Source organism: Trichomycterus rosablanca, chromosome 3, assembly GCF_030014385.1.
Source record: "Trichomycterus rosablanca isolate fTriRos1 chromosome 3, fTriRos1.hap1, whole genome shotgun sequence".
Classification (NCBI taxonomy): Eukaryota; Metazoa; Chordata; class Actinopteri; order Siluriformes; family Trichomycteridae; genus Trichomycterus; species Trichomycterus rosablanca.
Window position 1 is genome coordinate 40,016,363 of NC_085990.1, and position 18,409 is coordinate 40,034,771.

General features: G+C 38.3%; 1 protein-coding gene across 4 annotated transcripts; it reads right to left on the reverse strand.

Moving 5' to 3' along the window:
• Positions 1-928: 928 nt before the first annotated feature.
• Positions 929-17,522, reverse strand: decr1 (2,4-dienoyl CoA reductase 1, mitochondrial). Of its 4 annotated transcripts, XM_062991292.1 has the most exons (11): positions 17,327-17,344; positions 16,221-16,281; positions 15,918-16,120; positions 14,991-15,048; positions 14,716-14,802; positions 14,474-14,621; positions 12,758-12,857; positions 5,206-5,278; positions 3,486-3,632; positions 3,141-3,203; positions 929-2,059 (listed from the first exon to the last, which is right to left on the reverse strand). In XM_062991292.1, exons 2-11 carry the CDS (start codon positions 16,224-16,226, stop codon positions 2,000-2,002), a joined length of 945 nt encoding a protein of 314 aa, XP_062847362.1. In that variant the 5' UTR covers positions 16,227-16,281; positions 17,327-17,344; the 3' UTR covers positions 929-1,999. The 4 variants fall into 4 exon arrangements, with proteins under 4 accessions (XP_062847362.1, XP_062847361.1, XP_062847366.1 ...); XM_062991291.1 differs by lacking the exon at positions 16,221-16,281 and having other exon boundaries at positions 17,327-17,496; XM_062991296.1 differs by lacking the exon at positions 17,327-17,344 and having other exon boundaries at positions 16,206-16,260.
• Between the last annotated feature and the right edge of the window lie 887 nt (positions 17,523-18,409).

Consider the following 18,409-nt stretch of genomic DNA (forward strand, 5'->3'; position numbering starts at 1 on the left):
ATTATACGTAATTCGAGTATCTATTTTAGGAATAGGCGCTTGAGTCGCACAGTGGTCTAGAACACTATCAGCAGGTTGGGCATCTACACAGACATGATTAGCCAAGTCTGAGGGTAGGCTGGCCAAAGTCCCGCGATGGATTGGTACCCTGTTTAGGGTATAGAATGCCTTTATTTGTCATACATACATATACACATGTACAGTACAACAAAATTCTTTCTTCACATATCCCAGCTTGTTTGGAAGCTGTGGTCAGAGCGCAGTGTCAGCTATTGTATGGCACTCCTGGAGCAGAAAGAGTTAAGGGCCTTTCTCAAGGGCCCAACAGTGGCTGCATGGCAGCTCGAATGCGAACTCTCAACCTTTCAGTTGATAGCCCAAAGCCTTACCCACTAGGCCTTGCATCCAGTGTTTCCAGGTGGAACCAGACCAGCTGGCCAGCATACTGCAGTTTATGACAATATAATGCAATTTTTTAATAAATATTACAATTCTGAACACACATAGTTTTATGCAAAAGTTTTGACTTTCCTGGCTAAATTCCATATTTTATTTATTTTCAAATCCACATTGTCAAGGGGTCAAACCTTTCTGTTTAAATAAAATAGGGGGATATGGCATATTTATGTTAACTTTAATGAATAAACTGTGACTACGCATTACAATGTGCATATGTTTGTTCCTGTAATTAAAAGGTTAACCATTTATTACTTCATCAATCATCAAAGTCTAGATTTGACCAAAGGTGCCCAAACTTTGCATTCTTTATATTGATCTTCTCATTTTTAACAAAATATATCAGTGTGTGTTGGTGTAATAAGTCAAGATCTTATCTTATAATTGAGCTGCTGACCTCTTCAGGCTTGAAAACGTGCTCCAGGACTCATACTTACTAAACAAATAACACAATAATAGCATTGCACGGAAATGAAAAGTTAAACCATAGTAGTTTTTATGAGGATTTTTAACATCATGTTTTACACTTTGGTTACATTCATTACAGGACACATAGTAAAAGGTTACACATGATTAATCAGTTTAAACCTAATGTCAAACACCATAAGGTGCAATTTTTATCTCCAGTTCACCTAACTTACACGTCTTTGGATTGTAGGAGCTCCAGTTTCCTCCCACAATCCAAAGACATGTAAAAGTTAGATGAACTGGAGATGCAAACTCCACACAAAAGGAACCCAGACCAGTCTACCTAGGAATAGAACCCAGTACCTTCTTGCTGTGAGGCGACAGTGCTACCCACCTACCTTCCTAGGGGAGCTCTGTTTTCCTCCCACAATCCAAAGACATGTGTAAGTTAGGTGAACTGGAGATGCAAACTCAGAATGAACCCAGACCAGTTCACCTGGAAATCGAACCCAGTACATTATTGCTGTGAGGTGACTGTGCTACCAACCAAGCCACTGTGCCATCCAAAACATACTTGTTTACACTATTAAAGTGAGGTTATTATAATCAGCCATTCTCTAGTACTGAAGAAGCAAAACATAGCATCATGTATGACTAAGCAAGAGTGTGTATTATTAGTGAATTTACCCATTAAATAGATATAATACCTCATCCGAATCAATAATTTATCTTTTTTATTGTATGTTTCTCCAGGGACATCATGATTTCAAAAATGTATAATCATTTTAATACTTTTAATTCATTCAAAGGACATTTGGTGGCTATTAAGAATATACAACAGGAGAAAAAATGCATCAACTGTTTTTTAATTAGATATAAATGCAAATAAAATAATCACATTAATCTATTGTGAAAATGCATGAAGTTATTATTGGATTATTTTGGATGTGGCTTTACTGCAGCACAGTAAACACATCACAGTCCTGATTCTACTCATGTTTTGCACTTGAATGTTGTGGGTGACCAGTTAATTCTATCTACATTAACTGACAACTAATCTTGCTGTTTATTTGCTGTGTAATGTCCACTGATTAATGAAAAAGACCCTAGCTGAGACATACAGCAGTTCTCCATACTACGATTCCTTTGTGCTTCTAATCAAGGCCTCCATTACGTCCCACTGCTCTTTTGTGACCTAGCAGATAAATACAACAGGCAAAAAATAAATACTGTATGACTTTTATATACCAGAGGTCAAATTATTCTTTCTTAATAGTAATCATTAGGTTGCTGGTTCAAGTCCCACCATCGCTAAGTTGTCACTGTTAAGCCCCTGAGCAAAGCCTCAACCCTCGATTGCTCGAACTGTATATAGTAATAATCGTACATCGCTTTGGATTAAAGCATCAGCTAAATGCTGCAAATCTAAATGCAAACCTGCTACCAAAATGTTAATAATCTAGACTGCAAGTTTAATTTTTTTCATAACCAGACGATTAAACCAGGAACCCTGGTAATGTGCAGCAATAGCACTACCTGCTGCTCCATAGATGACAGAGAAATATTAGTACCTTTTAACCCTTAATTATATCAAACCTTACCTCTCACTTAAAGCCCAGACAACCAACCTGAAGCTCACTTTTTGAAAACATTATGAGAAGAGCCAATTCATTGGAAAGGACAATTATGCTTGGAGAAGTTGAAGGTAAAAGAGGAAAAGAATGGCCAGCAACCAGATGGATATATACAATAAGAGGAATAATTATTGAGGAAGTAAGAAGCCTGAATTTTTTTATATTTAGTTGTTTTACACCGTGCTTACACCATGGTTATATTCACGGCAGGAAGGGTACATAATTCTTACAGCAGTCTGCCATTCTTGCCAAGTGCTGTTCTTGTGTTGTTCTTTAAATGTGCTCTTTTATACCAATTTTTTAAAGGATTGTCTTCATTTTTGGATAAAGATTTATCAGCATAGTCTTTAGTATTGCAAGAGATTGACGTTCCTGTGAGTATTTAGTACATTTAGTTAGTATGTGTTTAATGGAAAGAGGTATTTTGCAGGTGTCACAGAGTGGGGGATATACATAAGAAAATACATAACATATTTGACCAACATGACATCACTGTCATTGAATAAGATAGTTAATCATAAAATACATGATAATAATTTACTCTTTTTTCTTTTTTAATAAACTGTTTGTTATCAGATGACACTGGTGCAATATTGGTAAAGGGTGTCATCGCTATTCATGTATGTATGCTGAAAACCATACCTTACTAAGTGGATTAAATTCACCAGACATGAACACATACTCCCCCCCATCCATCCTGATGATCTGTTAAAAGGAACATAAAATTAATAAGTCAGACAAGCAAAAAGGGACTTTAATAGTAACAAAGTGGCATTTAAAAATATAGTCTATTTAAAGTGCATCCTTTTTCTCTGTCCTGTGACCTCAGTGTCTCCTGACAGAGAGAGCAGAGGGAGGTAGCACTGGTGTGTACTTGGCTCATTCTTTCATTGTTACTGAAAGATGAGCCATCCTTAGGGATGCCAATATACTAGCTGCAGTCTAAAAAGACAGCATTTCTCTCCCACAAGGTCAGAGAACACTTACCGCACCCGACACCCAGCTGGCATAGTCGCTGCAGAGGTAAGCAGCCAGGTTGGCAATCTCACCCGGTGTACCAAGCCTCCCCACAGGAATCCTCCCAATCATCGACTGCTCGAACTGACCTGCAGGATCTAAGCGGCTGAAAGCACCCTTTAAAATGCACAGATAAAAAAGGTGTGTATATGATGCCGGTTCCGTACAATGATGGTTTTGTTTTATTTGTTTTGTTTTATTAGGATTTAACATCATGTTTTACACTTTGGTTACATTAATGACAGGACAAGTACTTACAGGTTACACATGATGGTTTAAGCTCAATGTCAAACACTATCATGTCTTTGGACTGTGGGAGAAAACCAGAGCTCCCAGAGGAAACACATGCAGACACAGAAAGAATGTGCAAACTCCACACAGAAAGGACCCTGACCACTCCACTTGGAAATCAAAACCAGAACCTTCTTGCTGTGAGGCAACAGTGCTACCCATCAAGTCACCATTCCACCCATGTGATGACATCAATGCAAGGTTTTTAGTTTTTTTGCTTTTTTTGCTATTTTGTTTCTCTCAATTTAATGTAGTCAATTCGTCGTCCGCTGCTGGAGACTCCGGTCATGTCCGAGGAGGGTATTTTTATGCTCCCTCTGACGCGTGAGCAGTCCACCGACCCCTTCTTATTTGCCTACACATTCTGTGAATTCATGTGTGAGGCAAGTATTCATGAACGGAGAGCCACACACTGATCTCCATGCTCTTCCACCGTCTGTACAGGCACATCGAGCTACAAACCAAGGTCCTTACACAGTGTCGAAGACCTCACCCACTTTTCAGTCCGGCCTTTTACCCACCCAGCAGACTTTAATAGCCAATTTTGTCTGCTGCAGGCATTACTAATTATGCTTGCTAGAGGGCGCCCAGCCGACCGGTAGCAGAGCTGAGGTTCGAACTCAGGAGTTCAGAATCCCAGCGCTGGTGTGCTAGCGGATTACCCTGCTGGACCACCTGGGGTATTCTGCTAGCACACCAGTGCCGAAATTCTGAACTCCTCGGTTCGAAACTTGCCATTGCCACCGGTCAGCTGGGCAACATCTAGCGGGCATAATTGGCAGTGCCTGCAGCAGACACGTTTCTGCTAGGGCGGGATGACCGGACTATGTGTAAGGACCCTGATTGACAGATAGAGAGGCGCCTGTGCAGAATGCATGGGTGAAAAAAGGTTCCTCAAAGGGCTGCACGTGGGTCGTCGGAGGCGTGAGCAGCAATATACCCACCTCGACTGCAATCAGGGATCCCCCAGCTGCGGAACACAAACTGACTACGCTAAATTGGAAGAAAATGGGAGAAAATGCATAAATAAAATAGAAAAACAAACTAAAAATGAATGTTTGGTTTAATCAATATAACTCACTTAACCTACAGCTTGTACTCTGGTCAGACTCTGAAGAATGTGATATTAGTAGGGTGAAATCTGAACCAAACATTGCCCTTAATCACACATTTCATCAGCCTCATATACCTTGATAAACTACCTTCCTTTTTACTTCCAACACTACTGTGAACACTATGGCTGTAAACATCCCTACACAGAACCTAAGGGGCACAAATTCAAAGCAATACTTGTAAATATGCATTACATTGTTTTTCTTTAATGTATTTTGCACTTAAAGGCTTTTCTGCAAAGTACATCATTTTATACAATGAAACACACAAAGTGCAAATACCATACCTTGGTTTTAATTGGCCCAGGTTGAATAACATTGAATCTCATTCCATATCTTCCCCACTCTGCTGCCAGAGATCTGCAGGCACAAACACAAAAAAACAAAATTATTATCATGTTCAGCTGATCTCATACAAACACACACACAAACACACACACTAGCCCCTCTGGATGCCATTATCTGCAGGACACCATTCACATTTCCATTAGACCCTAATAGATACAGAGACACATTGGTAGAGAAAACAAATGTTATCAGGCTGATTTTTGGGGGTCAGGCCAAGGTAAATTGATCCACACGTTTACCTTGTTTTCTCAGCCCAGGGGATTCAATATACTGCATATACCGGATGTTCAGTCAGAATTACAAATTTGCTCCATAGTGTTTGAAAATTTAACAATCACACAACTGCTTTACATTTGTTTCAGAATAAAAGACTGCACCTGGATCATAAAATAATCTTTTCTGGTCTGGTAATTTCCCTGTGTACAATGATATACAGTAATAATAGAGTTTATATGCAGCAGTGTTGCATATTAGCATCACTCACTGAGATTGCATCTGACTGATCCTGGGTTTAAACCAGTTACATTTATTACAACATATTTTATCAAACTCGGTCCTGACTGTGCTTTTCTACCTGCTCTACGAAAGCTAGAAAATGAAAAAATATACATCATTTTTAAAAAGGGATTCATCTAATAGGTCCAATATGTGTAATGTTTTTACTGCTTCCTGTAATCAAAGAGGATTCATTGAGGAGTGTTTAAATTTTGTTTGTTTTGAATTATACGGACTGGCAGCCAGAGACAGCAGATGCTGTGATTAAGATCCCCATTCATCACTCTGATGCTTCCTTCTCTGGCATACACAGACTGGGAAAAGTGCCACATCCATCAAAACACTAAGAATCACACACAAAAAAAGAGTGAAAGAGAGCTGTCAGTTATCGCGTGCTCAGCCAGGAAGAGCTTTGGCAAGTCGGACTATAACACTGACCAGCTGACCAATGAGTTGGAAAAAAAACAACACCAAATCCTCTGGCACCTTATAATTTTCTCCTTCGACTTCCAGTTCAATTAAGGTGTCCATTAAAGCTTTTTTGTTTGTCAGTCCTGAATGCCGTGACCATCAATTACATTGTGGGTGTGTGTAGAAATGCCATGATGGTTTTGTGTAATAATGTTTACCTCGAGGAATATGATCACACAATAGTTTTATTCAGATTTTTTTATGGCAGAAATACAAGAATATGTTCTTGTTTTATCTAGTCTTTTTTTCTTGCTGTTTTTGTTTCTTTTGTTTAATCTGACTTCCTTTTTCATACCTATAATCTGACATCCTGCTTTTTTGGTACAAAGCCCTTCATTCTGTATATATTGTACTGTATATATTATATTGTATCTCAGTACACTGCTCGCCATATATTTATACCCGTCATCAATGCCTCAGCAAAGCATCATTTAGGCAGGTAAAGTGAAAACTTCTGTCATGATAGTTTGGGGATTTAAAAAAAAAAAAAAAAAAAAAAAAAAAAAAAAACATTTGGCAACTGTTAATTTTGTTAGGGGTAAAATGTTGTTTTAAAATATTATTTAGTCACCAAAAAGTTATTTGATAGGTTTATTGTGGGTTTTCATCAAGGGTTAAAATATACAGCAACGAAAGATTTTTAATTGGTAATATGGTGGTGTAGAAAGTTCTATAACTATAACTTTGTAGCATGGTCTATTTTCTCATGTGATTGTTTAAAAAGTCACTAAATACAGTGTCCATATACAGTCCTATGCAAAAGTTTGGACAACCCTGATGACAGTTTTTTCTGAATAAATAGGAGTGGTTCGAAAACTAAAGCAAAATGCATATTTATATATTTTTTTGCTGATGTCTTTTCTTACTTAACAATTTATTTTTAATGATGTAAAGCACCTCATGGATCTGATCTGAAGCCTTCTCAGTCACTAATGTTTAGCAGGTGAATCATCCTTCACAAGAGGGATATAACACACGGTCTTAACTAAATTTATTAGAATAACAAGAATAGACTGATTGTATCATGTGCAAAGGTTATAGTACATTTAATATTTTCTGTTTTAAGCAAACTAGAGCTGGGACCAGAAACTGTGCAGTACAATTTGTAAGGAAATTCCATACTTGAATTTGTTCTCTGTAGAGGCTCTATGCCGGGTACAAACTTTTGCACTGAACTGTAAATATGCAATATAAAGTACATGGCACAGTGATCTTTAAATTCAGTTAAGAAAACCCAAGCTGTCACCTCCTTAGTGGAAATGTATCTAAATTGACAGATTTAATATAAGAATCACCAAGAATATTTATTTGTTTATTTATTTATTAGGATTTTAACGTCATGTTTTACACACTTTGGTTACATTCATGACAGAAGTGAATACACAAGATTCATCAGTGTACAAGTTCAATATCAAACACAGTCATGGACAATACTGTATCTCCAATTAACCTGACTGCATGTCTTTGGACTGTGGGAGGAAACCTACGCAGAGACGGGGAGAACATACCTCCGTGAAGCTGGCCCCCCATGTGGTCAGAAATGGAATATAAATATTATTATTCGTTTGTGCTGCGTTTGTGCTGGTTTGTGCCGTAGGAATCATCGTTTGTGCTGGCACCGTTTTAGAGAAATTAAGTATTATATTTTATTACCCGTGACGTCACTCAGCCCCCCATCAGAGCCCAAATTGCACCAAAACCATCTCATTCGTTTGTGCTACGTTTGTGCTGGTTTGTGCTGCTAAAAGAAACATTTGTGCTGTCTTAATTCTTAAGTTATTACGCTATAAATATTACACCCGTGACGTCACCAGCCCCCCATTAACGTCCAAATTGCACCAAAAGCATCTCATTCGTTTGTGCTACGTTTGTGCTGGTTTGTGCTGCTAAAAGAAACATTTGTGCTCTTTTAATTCTCAAGTTATAGGCTAAATAATATATTTTTTTATAAAGTGAGGACACCTGGCCCCTAAAATGTCCAAATTGCACCAAAACCCTTTAATTCGTTTGTGCTACGTTTGTGCTGGTTTGTGCTGCTAAAAGGAACATTTGAGCTGTTTTAATTCTCAAGTTATAGGCTAAATAATATTTTTTTTATAAATTGAGGACATTTAGCCCAATAAAATGTTCAAATTGCATCAAAACCATCTCCTTTGTTTGACATCATTTTGTTTGACGTCATCTCATCTGGATGATGTCATTGGATGTGGATTCCACTTTGCACAGATATGTCAAAGCACTCAGCCATACTGCGTATCCTCTTCAATATCCTCTTGAAACTAAACACGCAGTTTTAATTGGTTTTCATGTTTTAATTGATATTCCTGCAATATACACAACTTATGGCAGAACATAACTTACCACACGTTTGTAAACTGTGAATCACTTAACACTACAGAAATATACACTACAAAAGTATAGGTTTTACATGGCATTCTCTCTATTCATTCTTATTTAGTCGCATCAATAATTTTAATGTCAAAAGTCCTTTGATAAATAAACCAATTGTCCTTATGTGACTTCTTAACGGTGGGGCCAAAGTCTGAGATACAGGGTGGGGACCTGTTTGACTGTAAGCAGTAATTTTCAGACAGCACAACTTAAACTTAAACCCCTAAAATTTCTTTTCCAGGTAAAAACGTGACTAAAATAACAGTAAGATGACTTATTTTCAATATTTTGTACTTTATTGTCACTTTATGAAGAGAAAAGTGTCTCAGTAGACTCAACATCAGTAATAAAATACTGAGGCAGAGTTGGAGTGTTTGTTGTATGAATACAAGTATTTTATGAAGAATGCAATGCATGTCTAATTTGACATGCAGTTTACTGGTGATCAGGATTCCCATATGTGTATCACTGTAATGACACTGTAAAGAAGTAACCCCAAAGCTTCCTCGGCTCATTAACATTGTTTGCAAGAATCTACTGCAGCATCCACTTACAAAACACACAAATATATAACCCTCAGCATATAACGTCATATTAGTCATTAAGGTTATACTTGTTTATCCATCTCCCTGTGCAACTTGCTGTCAGTTCTGTTAGGTCTTCACAAATCTGCATACTTTACACATTTATACTTTCCATCATGCTGCCCTGCATATTTATTGTATTAAGATGCACTGCCTTGTCTAATTACACTGCACTCATTCATTTTGTTTGTACTTTCCCTTTCACTAGATAGCATGCTGCACCAAAACCTTGGCAGAATGTCATTCTGCTCCACTATACACCACATTACCACGTTACCTTTCAATTACGCCCACTGGCCAGTAAATCGGGCTTCAACAACCCAAGGCATGGCATGAAAATTAAAAAATTATTTTTATGCAAGTTTTATAAAAATAAAAAAAAACACATATGAGAAAGACCATTGTCCTAGCAACAAAAAGTTGGTAGTCACGTTTGACTAAGGTCTGAGCATACTTTTCTTTTGTCCTCTCCTCAGGCAACTGTTGGAAGAGACATTCCAGGAAAGAGCTTTCATAGCGCATAAACACATAATTCTCATTTTAAGGTAATTTATTGCTTCTAATAAAACCCTGTAATAGTCCTCTGAGAATTTTAATCATATTAATGACATTTAGAACAAGATTGGACAGTTCTGTGAAAAATATAAAACAAACATATGCTGTACATACACATTAAAAGGCAAGTGAAAGACAAATCAACTGAAATTGAAAATGATTGCATCAAAAATATAGATGAAGGTAAAGGCAGATGAAGACAGTGACAGCTCTAATTCTGGCACATGGTCTCATGTCCTAAATGAAGAGATCTGGAGCATGACCAGATTAGCCTGCATACTTAGTTTCAAGAGAGCAAAAGTGTACCCACACAGTGCATCTAAGTGCATTGACATCACTGGCCACTGTACTGCAAAATTGTCAATTTCCAGTGAGAGTCTACCAGAGGTGAGCACACCAGCAGTGCTAAAATGCAGAATTGATTACATTGATGACAGTCTTCATACTGGAAAGGCAAAGCACATGCTATCTGGAGAGAAAAGACTGCCGGTCTCTGAAAAACTCTGGCAGGGTAAAAAACTGCTACATGTGTGGCGAGCCACAGAGGCTTACAAGATAGTGCCACTCGGTAATCCAGAGCTACCCACCTACCAAGCCTGAGTACATTAAGAAAAGCCAAACAAGAGAGAGGGGATAGGGAGGTAGAACACAAACACCCCATCCTTTCCCCCTCATCTAATAAAATACAGTGTGCCTCATAGGGGCAGTAATCATGACATCGGCCTTGACAAATGTTTTATGCCACTATTGGACCCCCTCTCAACTACTAGTCAAAATACTAGTAAAGACTCAAGTGTAAGTTTTAATGCTACAGGTACAGTAGTCAAAAGGCTCACTAAACAGAAACATCAGGACATACAGTATATTTCCATATCAAGGAGTTCTGTCCTCACATGGAGATACTTCTATTCACATCCCAGTGGTGCAAATGCTGTCTGAGCGGCATGACATTAACGCCATATCAAACTGGGTCTCTGAATGGCTTAGAGGAGGAGCATCTGTACCAAAAGAAGTTGTTTCTGATTTCTCTCTTGCATTACTGGGTGGTCTTGTTAAAGCCTTTACTTCTTACTCTGGTTTGAAGACCTATATAAATAGAATAACAAAGACATCAGAGCTATAACACAAACCATGGAATTTTGCTGTGACTAAACTTTTTTAAGCTATGTTACATTTTGATTATTTGGTGAGTCTGTAGGTAGAATATACTTGTTGACGGCCCACAAGCATTTAAAACCTTTGAAATAACATTAACATTTGGAATTCACAAATCAAATTAGCTGTGTAACATGTGTATGGATAATGTTATGGATAACATTTTAACATTTTAAATGTTAAAGGTTTTTAAAGGTCATTCGATTATAATAAATTTCACTCTGTGATGCAATTTTAACATTGTTAGGGGCTAAGTGTCCTCACTTAATAAAAAAAAAAAGAGAGAGAATTTAGCCTATAACTCTTTTAGCAGCACAAACCAGCACAAACGAAGCACAAACGAACGAGATGCTTTTGGTGCAATTTGGACGTTAATGGGGGGCTGGTGACGTCACGGGTGTAATATTTATAGCGTAATAACTTAAGAATTAAAAGAGCTCAACTGTTTCTTTTAGCAGCACAAACCAGCACAAACGTAGCACAAACGAATTAAAGGGTTTTGGTGCAATTTGGACATTTTTAGGGGCCAGGTGTCCTCCCTCACTTTATAAAAAAATATATTATTTAGCCTATAACTTGAGAATTAAAAGAGCACAAATGTTTCTTTTAGCAGCACAAACCAGCACAAACGTAGCACAAACGAATGAGATGCTTTTGGTGCAATTTGGACGTTAATGGGGGGCTGGTGACGTCACGGGTGTAATATTTATAGCGTAATAACTTAAGAATTAAAAGAGCACAAATGTTTCTTTTAGCAGCACAAACCAGCACAAACGTAGCACAAACGAATTAAAGGGTTTTCGTGCAATTTGGACATTTTTAGGGGCCAGGTGTCCTCCCTCACTTTATAAAAAAATATATTATTTAGCCTATAACTTGAGAATTAAAAGAGCACAAATGTTTCTTTTAGCAGCACAAACCAGCACAAACGTAGCACAAACGAATGAGATGCTTTTGGTGCAATTTGGGCTCTGATGGGGGGCTGAGTGACGTCACGGGTAATAAAATATAATACTTAATTTCTCTAAAACGGTGCCAGCACAAACGATGATTCCTACGGCACAAACCAGCACAAACGCAGCACAAACGAATAATAATATTTATATTCCATTTCTGACCACATGGGGGGCCAGCTTCACGGAGGTGGAGAACATGCAAACTCCACACAGAAAGGACCCAGACCGCCTGGGTATCGAACCCAGGACCTTCTTGCTGTGAGGCGACAGTGCTACCCACTGAGCCACCGTGCTGCCCAATCACCAAGAATAAGCCTGCCAAGAAACACTAGATGCACTAGGCACAGTCAAGCAAGCTTGATATTTCCATGTCTGTGATCAGCAACAAACTTCACTTAAGCCTTAAGGTGCCAATCTTAAATAAAGAGTGAGTAAACATAATAAATCTATATGGGATAATGCAGCATGGTAAGATCCAATCATAGCAAAGTTAACAATGTAAAAAAAAATGTGTGCTTGTACACTTATTACAACATGCCACATAAAGAATCCTCTGTGAGGATAATTGCAGAAACTGAGCCCGTGCTGCCGTATATTATTTCACCACAATAGCTCGGTGGTGGAGCAGGAGATTCAAAAGCATCCATTCTCTGTCAGTTTGCTTTGAAAGGCTCCACACATCATCCACAAACAAACATGTACAAACTTGTGAAACTGAATAAGCAAGTGTTCTTGTGTTTCACTCTATTTTTCATATAGATATTACACGTTATTGGTTCTATATACATACTCTCACATACTGTTCACAAAAAAACTGTCAATATATGCGCTCATCTTGAGAAGGGTTATGACATCTAATGAGTTATGTCAACTTGTTTACCTACTTGCACAGTGCCTCCACTCCAGCCTTGGCAGAAGCACTTGGCACGACAAATCCAGAGCCACTCTCAGCATAGATTGTTGTGATTGCCAGAAATGCAGCGCCTGAAACGCAATCATGAAAAATGAACAAACTTTCCAAAACAGACTGTGTTTGCTTACAAATCAGGAGCAAATGAAGACTACAGAAATAAAATGAATTTACTGAAAACAGTAAAATGAATAAAAATTAGGTAGTGTCCTTGAGGTTCATGTATTACTAGAAACCATTTCCAGTGTTTAATAGGGCAGCACGGTGGCTCAGTGGGTGGCACTGTCGCTTCACAACAAGAAGGTCCTGGGTTCAATTCCCAGGTCAAGGGGTCCAGCTGTGTGAAGTTTGCATGTTCTCCCCGTTTCTGCATGGGTTTTCTTCAGGAGCTCTGGTTTCCCCCCACAGTCCAAAGAGATGCAAGTGAGGTAAATTGAAATTACTAAATTTTGTGTTTGACATTAAAGACTTGAACTGATGAATATTGTGTAACCTGTAATTACAAAACCTACCTGTCCTGTCATGAATGCAACCAAAGTGTTGTAACCATGAGATTAAAATGTTAAGAAATAAATAACAGTGTTTGAGAGACATTGGAACCATTGATGATCATCTTCATGATTGCTGATACTGGCATAAAGAGCAAAATCATGATAGATGTAATTTACCATAACTGAAAAAGCCAATTGTGTCGAACAAAATGGGCCACATGCAAATTAAAAAGTTACATGCTGTTTTTTATTTATTTATTTATGCATTTGTCCTATTTAATTCTAATAAAACTAATATCCCTATTGCCATGATCTTACTGTTTGTACCACCATTGCGCTAGCTGAGGAGAGCTAAGACTATCACGCACCTCTCCGACACACATACAGGCTGCATCTATTCACCTGCCAGCGGTGGGCAGCACGGTAGCTAAGTGGGTAGCACTGTTGCCTCACAGCAAGAAGGTCCTGGGTTCAATCCCCAGGTGGGGTGGTCCGGGTCCTTTCTGTGTGGAGTTCGCATGTTCTCCCCATGTCTGCATGGGTTTACTCTGGGTGCTCCGGTTTCCTCCGGAGACATGCAAGTGAGGTAAACTGGAGACGCTAAATTGTCCAAGACTGTGTTCGATATAACCTTGTGAACTGATGAACCTTGTGTGTAATGAGTAACTACCATTCCTGTCATGAATGTAACCAGAGTGACGTTAAAATCCTAATAAACAAACAAACCTGCAAGCGGTGGAGTCTCTCAGATAGCCGTACCAAGTACGGAGAGAAACTCTATGCCTTCGCAAACCATCCATCACTTGGCACCTTTACCAGATAGCAGAGTTTGCCACCTCATTCCTTTTGTTAACAGCCTTGTGGTTAAGGTACTGGACTAGTAATCAAAAGGTTGCTGGTTCAAGCCCTGCCAGGTTGTCACTGCTGGGCAATTAATTAACCCTCAATTGCTTAGACAGAATGCTGTCACAGTACTGTAAGTCACTTTGGATAAAAGCGTCTGCTAAATGCTGAAAATGTAATTTTAAATAATTTCTGATTAGGTCCTAAAGCTATTGTTGCTCTGACCAGAATAAAATGGTCAAAAAAGATGCATGACTAAACAGTGACGATTCAACCCATGTTGTAACAACACTGTAACTGAGTATACATTGCCACCTTGTGGTTGGACATAACAGTTAAGAATTGATCTAACTTACCTTTCTTTGCTGCGATCAGACGCTTTCCAATGTCCAGAGTGATGTATGCTGTGCCATTCAGAACAATATCTGTAATGGTCCTCCAGGCATTAGCTGAGAGCTTTTCAGAGGGAGAAATAAAATTCCCTGCAGCGTTGTTAATCACCACCTGAAAGTTTGGTTAAAAGAGGCCACATGTTGCAAATGGCATTTGTTTGAAATACTTTCTAACAATCCAGGTAGCAAAAAATGTATTAACGTACATCAGGCAGTCCAACATCACTGACCAGCTGGTCTACAGCGGCTTTTACAGAGGCTGGGTCTCTTACATCACACTGCAATGCATAAACCTGGAACATGTTCAAACATATACTGCTGTAAAGGTTTAAAATAGGAACACTGATCCATACAATAAAGCTACATTCACACAAACTGGTGTGTACCCGCACAGTATTGTCAAATGGGTCATAATGCACATTTGGGGTAATTATTTGTGCCAGGCCAGTTCTTGGGTTAGATGTATAACCTTAAAAATTACCTCATTGCCAGTTTGTTTTGAGATTTCCTCAGCGGTTTGTTTCAGAACATCCAACTTTCTGAAAGCAGATATTACAAAGTAGTAAATGTACAAAAGAATTGCATACAGTTTACCACTTATACAAAAAACAGAGAGAATATGGAAAAGGTTCAGTGCATGTCCTTAATATAAATATTTATTTATTTATTTATTTGAGTTTTACACCACTTTATTCAAGATTGTCTTATTTATAGCATGATCGGTGTTATGTTTAAGTCATTTTTTCCTTGTTTCTATTTGTCCATTTAAATTTTTGGTTTTCATTTTTGTTCCTTTCAGGACATTTAGGATTGTTCTTGTGTTTTCTTAGTTTCTTTAACAGTTCCAGGTATGTGTAGCTGTTGTCTTTCTCTGGTGTATTTGGGGCATTTGATCAGAATATGCTTTATTGTCAGCCATGTTTGGCATCTTTCACATGTTGAGGGTTGTCTCCTATCATTAAGTACTGGTGAGTAAATTTTTGTATGACCTGTTCTACATCTTGTGTGTATAACTTAGTCCACTCGTCTTCCTTGATGCATTCTTGGCTTATTGCCAATAATTTGATTTATCTCATGTAGTTTGTTTGTTGCTTGCGTGTCCCACTCAGTTTGCCATTTTCCTTAATGTCCTTAATATAAGTAATGAAAAATCTAAATCCCACTGTTCAGTTGATTTCACATCCTTAAAGGCAACACCACAATTAATTGGCTGGGTATAACACTTTATAGCCTGTATACCAGTTTTTTACATTTAATTATCAAATTTACTGATGCACTTCAAAAGACACACAAGCCATGGCCATTTATGACTCATAGTGGGATTAAGTCCTGTACCAGCAGGCATGGCCTGAACCCCATTGCGCTTTTAGAGAAAAGGTGAATATATGGATGATTGTGTGTCACTAACCTGCTGGCTATAGCACACTTTGCTCCTAGTGCAGACAGCGCAGTGGTCATGCCTTTACCCAGCCCTGTTCCTCCTCCTGTGATGAAGGCAACTTTGTTTTTAAAAGTACCAGGAGGAAGCATCACTCCTTCAGATGGAGGGAAGAAAACTGCCTGGGGAGGAGTACTGTTCTGCCATAACGTCTTGGTCCCATTTGTAAAAGACTGTTCAGAAAATGCCAGTGTCATAATAAAAGAATGTTAAATACAATTAAAAAAAAAGGTAGCAAAGGTAGAAGAATAGTAGAACCTTGATTTAACGGACCTCCATTTAACGAATTTCGGATTCAACAGACAAAAACTAGATGTCCGATTGTTTAAAATTCCTGCAAGAAAAGTACCAAGACCAGTAGTTCAGTAATCGTCTCTATGTTTACATGAGTGATAGGCTTTATTCTGTCGGAAGGCTCGCTTCGTTCTTGCCTTTTTGTCCTCTGTGTTTCATGCTTAATTTTTGCAATCTCTAGTGCTTAGTTATGCACCAGTACCACTCCAGTAGCCACCAGCAGTGCTTCAGACTCAGAATAATAGATGTATCTATATACATATATTTGCTGAGGGGGCCCCTGGGGCCCATGAGCTCCTAGTTACACCACTGAGTAGTACAGTACACCAATATTAATATTTATTTACAGGTTTTACATTACATATTTATTTACGTTGCTCATTTTACTGTTTACGTGCATGAAATATGAACATGTTTAGCACTTTTGTGGACCTAAGTGCTGGGTTTTCATATACTTTTGAACAAAAAAATTGGTTCCACTGCATTTATAAACTGTAAATGTTTTTTTAATTATTACACGTAGTACTTTTAGAATAAACAAAGTGAAAAGAAAATTAAAAATACCTAAGAAGTAATAATTTTTCCTTTGCTAATAATATTACTTTTAAATACTCATGGTAACAATAATGGGCCTGTGAAGGAGAGAAGCAGGTGCAGGTTCAATAAGTAATGACCTTTCACCTACTCTGCCCTCTATTACCCTTCCTTATATTTACATGATGGTATTTGGCAGACGTATTTCATCCGAAACGATTTACAATTGTAATCAATTGCAATGCAAGCAATATATGGATAACGTCCCTGATTAGGGGCACTACAGTGGCATGTTAACCGTGGTAGGGTTTGAACCAGCAACATTGCGATCACTCGCCAAGTACCTTAACTCTTCAGCTATCACTGCCTTCTAATACAAATTAAATATGGAGGGTGTAAATAAAGAACTATATACGTGTCATTACTGAACTAGCTATTCAGTTTAATCAATCCCGTGGAAGGAATGTCTAAATGTCTATATGAAACTTGATAATTAAATGCTTGCATAACAAATAAAGAAATAAAGCCGTTAGTAATAACGTTTTGCTTACCCGTGCATAAGAGAAACATGTTGCTGGATCTCTGTGTTTAAACAGGAATCTCACCCACAGCGCCATTGTGTTCAAACCCAAACAATCCCAAACTATCAACTAACTTACAGTCAAATCACACTGACATTAGCAACACATGCAGGACTTTTATTAGAACTTCTAACCACAACTACAGTCCACCAGCTCTGTTAAACAGAATTTTGCTACAGTTTATTTTAATGTGTTAGAACACTCTTTAACAGCACAGCATAAATGTTAAATATTAATAGTGTTTTGTTTGTGTGTTTGTTTGTTTGTTTGTTTTTGCTAAATATATAAACCGTGTCAATGTTTTTAGTAAAGTGGCAACGGTAAAAGTAGGAAGTACTGCAGAATTGGTCAAGTTTTAAATCACTGACCATGGCATAAGAAGTGCACTAAATAGGGAACAAAATCCATTATCTATTACTATACACTGTAGCACTGTAGCAAGACATTGGACGACGTTGGCGAATGCTTTCTCAAGGGGGCGCAGTTTTCATGCGTCTTGATTATTCAATGAACTTGATTCGTTCATTTTCACCAGTTGCTTTATCCCAGTCAGGGTCGCGGTGGGGCCTAAAATGCAAACCGCAAAATAGCTTTATACAGGGGACAGGACACTAATCCTTTTTAGTACATCACGCAGTAATACATTTGCTCTTTCTCACCTAAAATCAATGTTAAAGCTACTTTCAGCATATTTTAGCATAGGTGGGAGTGAACATCCCAATGTCCTCACATTTACAGACAGTGACCAGAGGTCACCTTCTCTGAAAGTTTCACATTTTACATGTTCGGCATTTAGCAGACACTTTTATCCAAAGCGACTTACAGTACTGTGACAGTAGTATACAGTCTGAGCAACTGAGGGTTAAGGGCCTTGCTCAAGGGCCCGACAGTGACAACCTGGCAGTGGTGGGGCTTGAATCGGCAACCTTCTGATTACTGGTCCAGTGCCTTAATCACTAGGCTACAGCTGCCCCTATAGCTGCCCCTACAGCTGCTTTACCAATTTGCTAGTGAAGTTTATACAGAATTCCATAAGACCCATAAAACTCAAAC

Coding starts and splice junctions, on each gene's coding strand:
- decr1 (XM_062991291.1), bottom strand. CDS start 17,392: ATGGCGCTGTGGGTGAGATTCCTGTTTAAACACAGAGATCCAGCAACA. Junction 3,633..5,205: donor CTGGGCCAATTAAAACCAAG/GTATGGTATTTG, acceptor TGCATTTTAAAG/GGTGCTTTCAGCCGCTTAGA. Junction 3,204..3,485: donor CCAGCTGGGTGTCGGGTGCG/GTAAGTGTTCTC, acceptor TCCTTTTAACAG/ATCATCAGGATGGATGGGGG.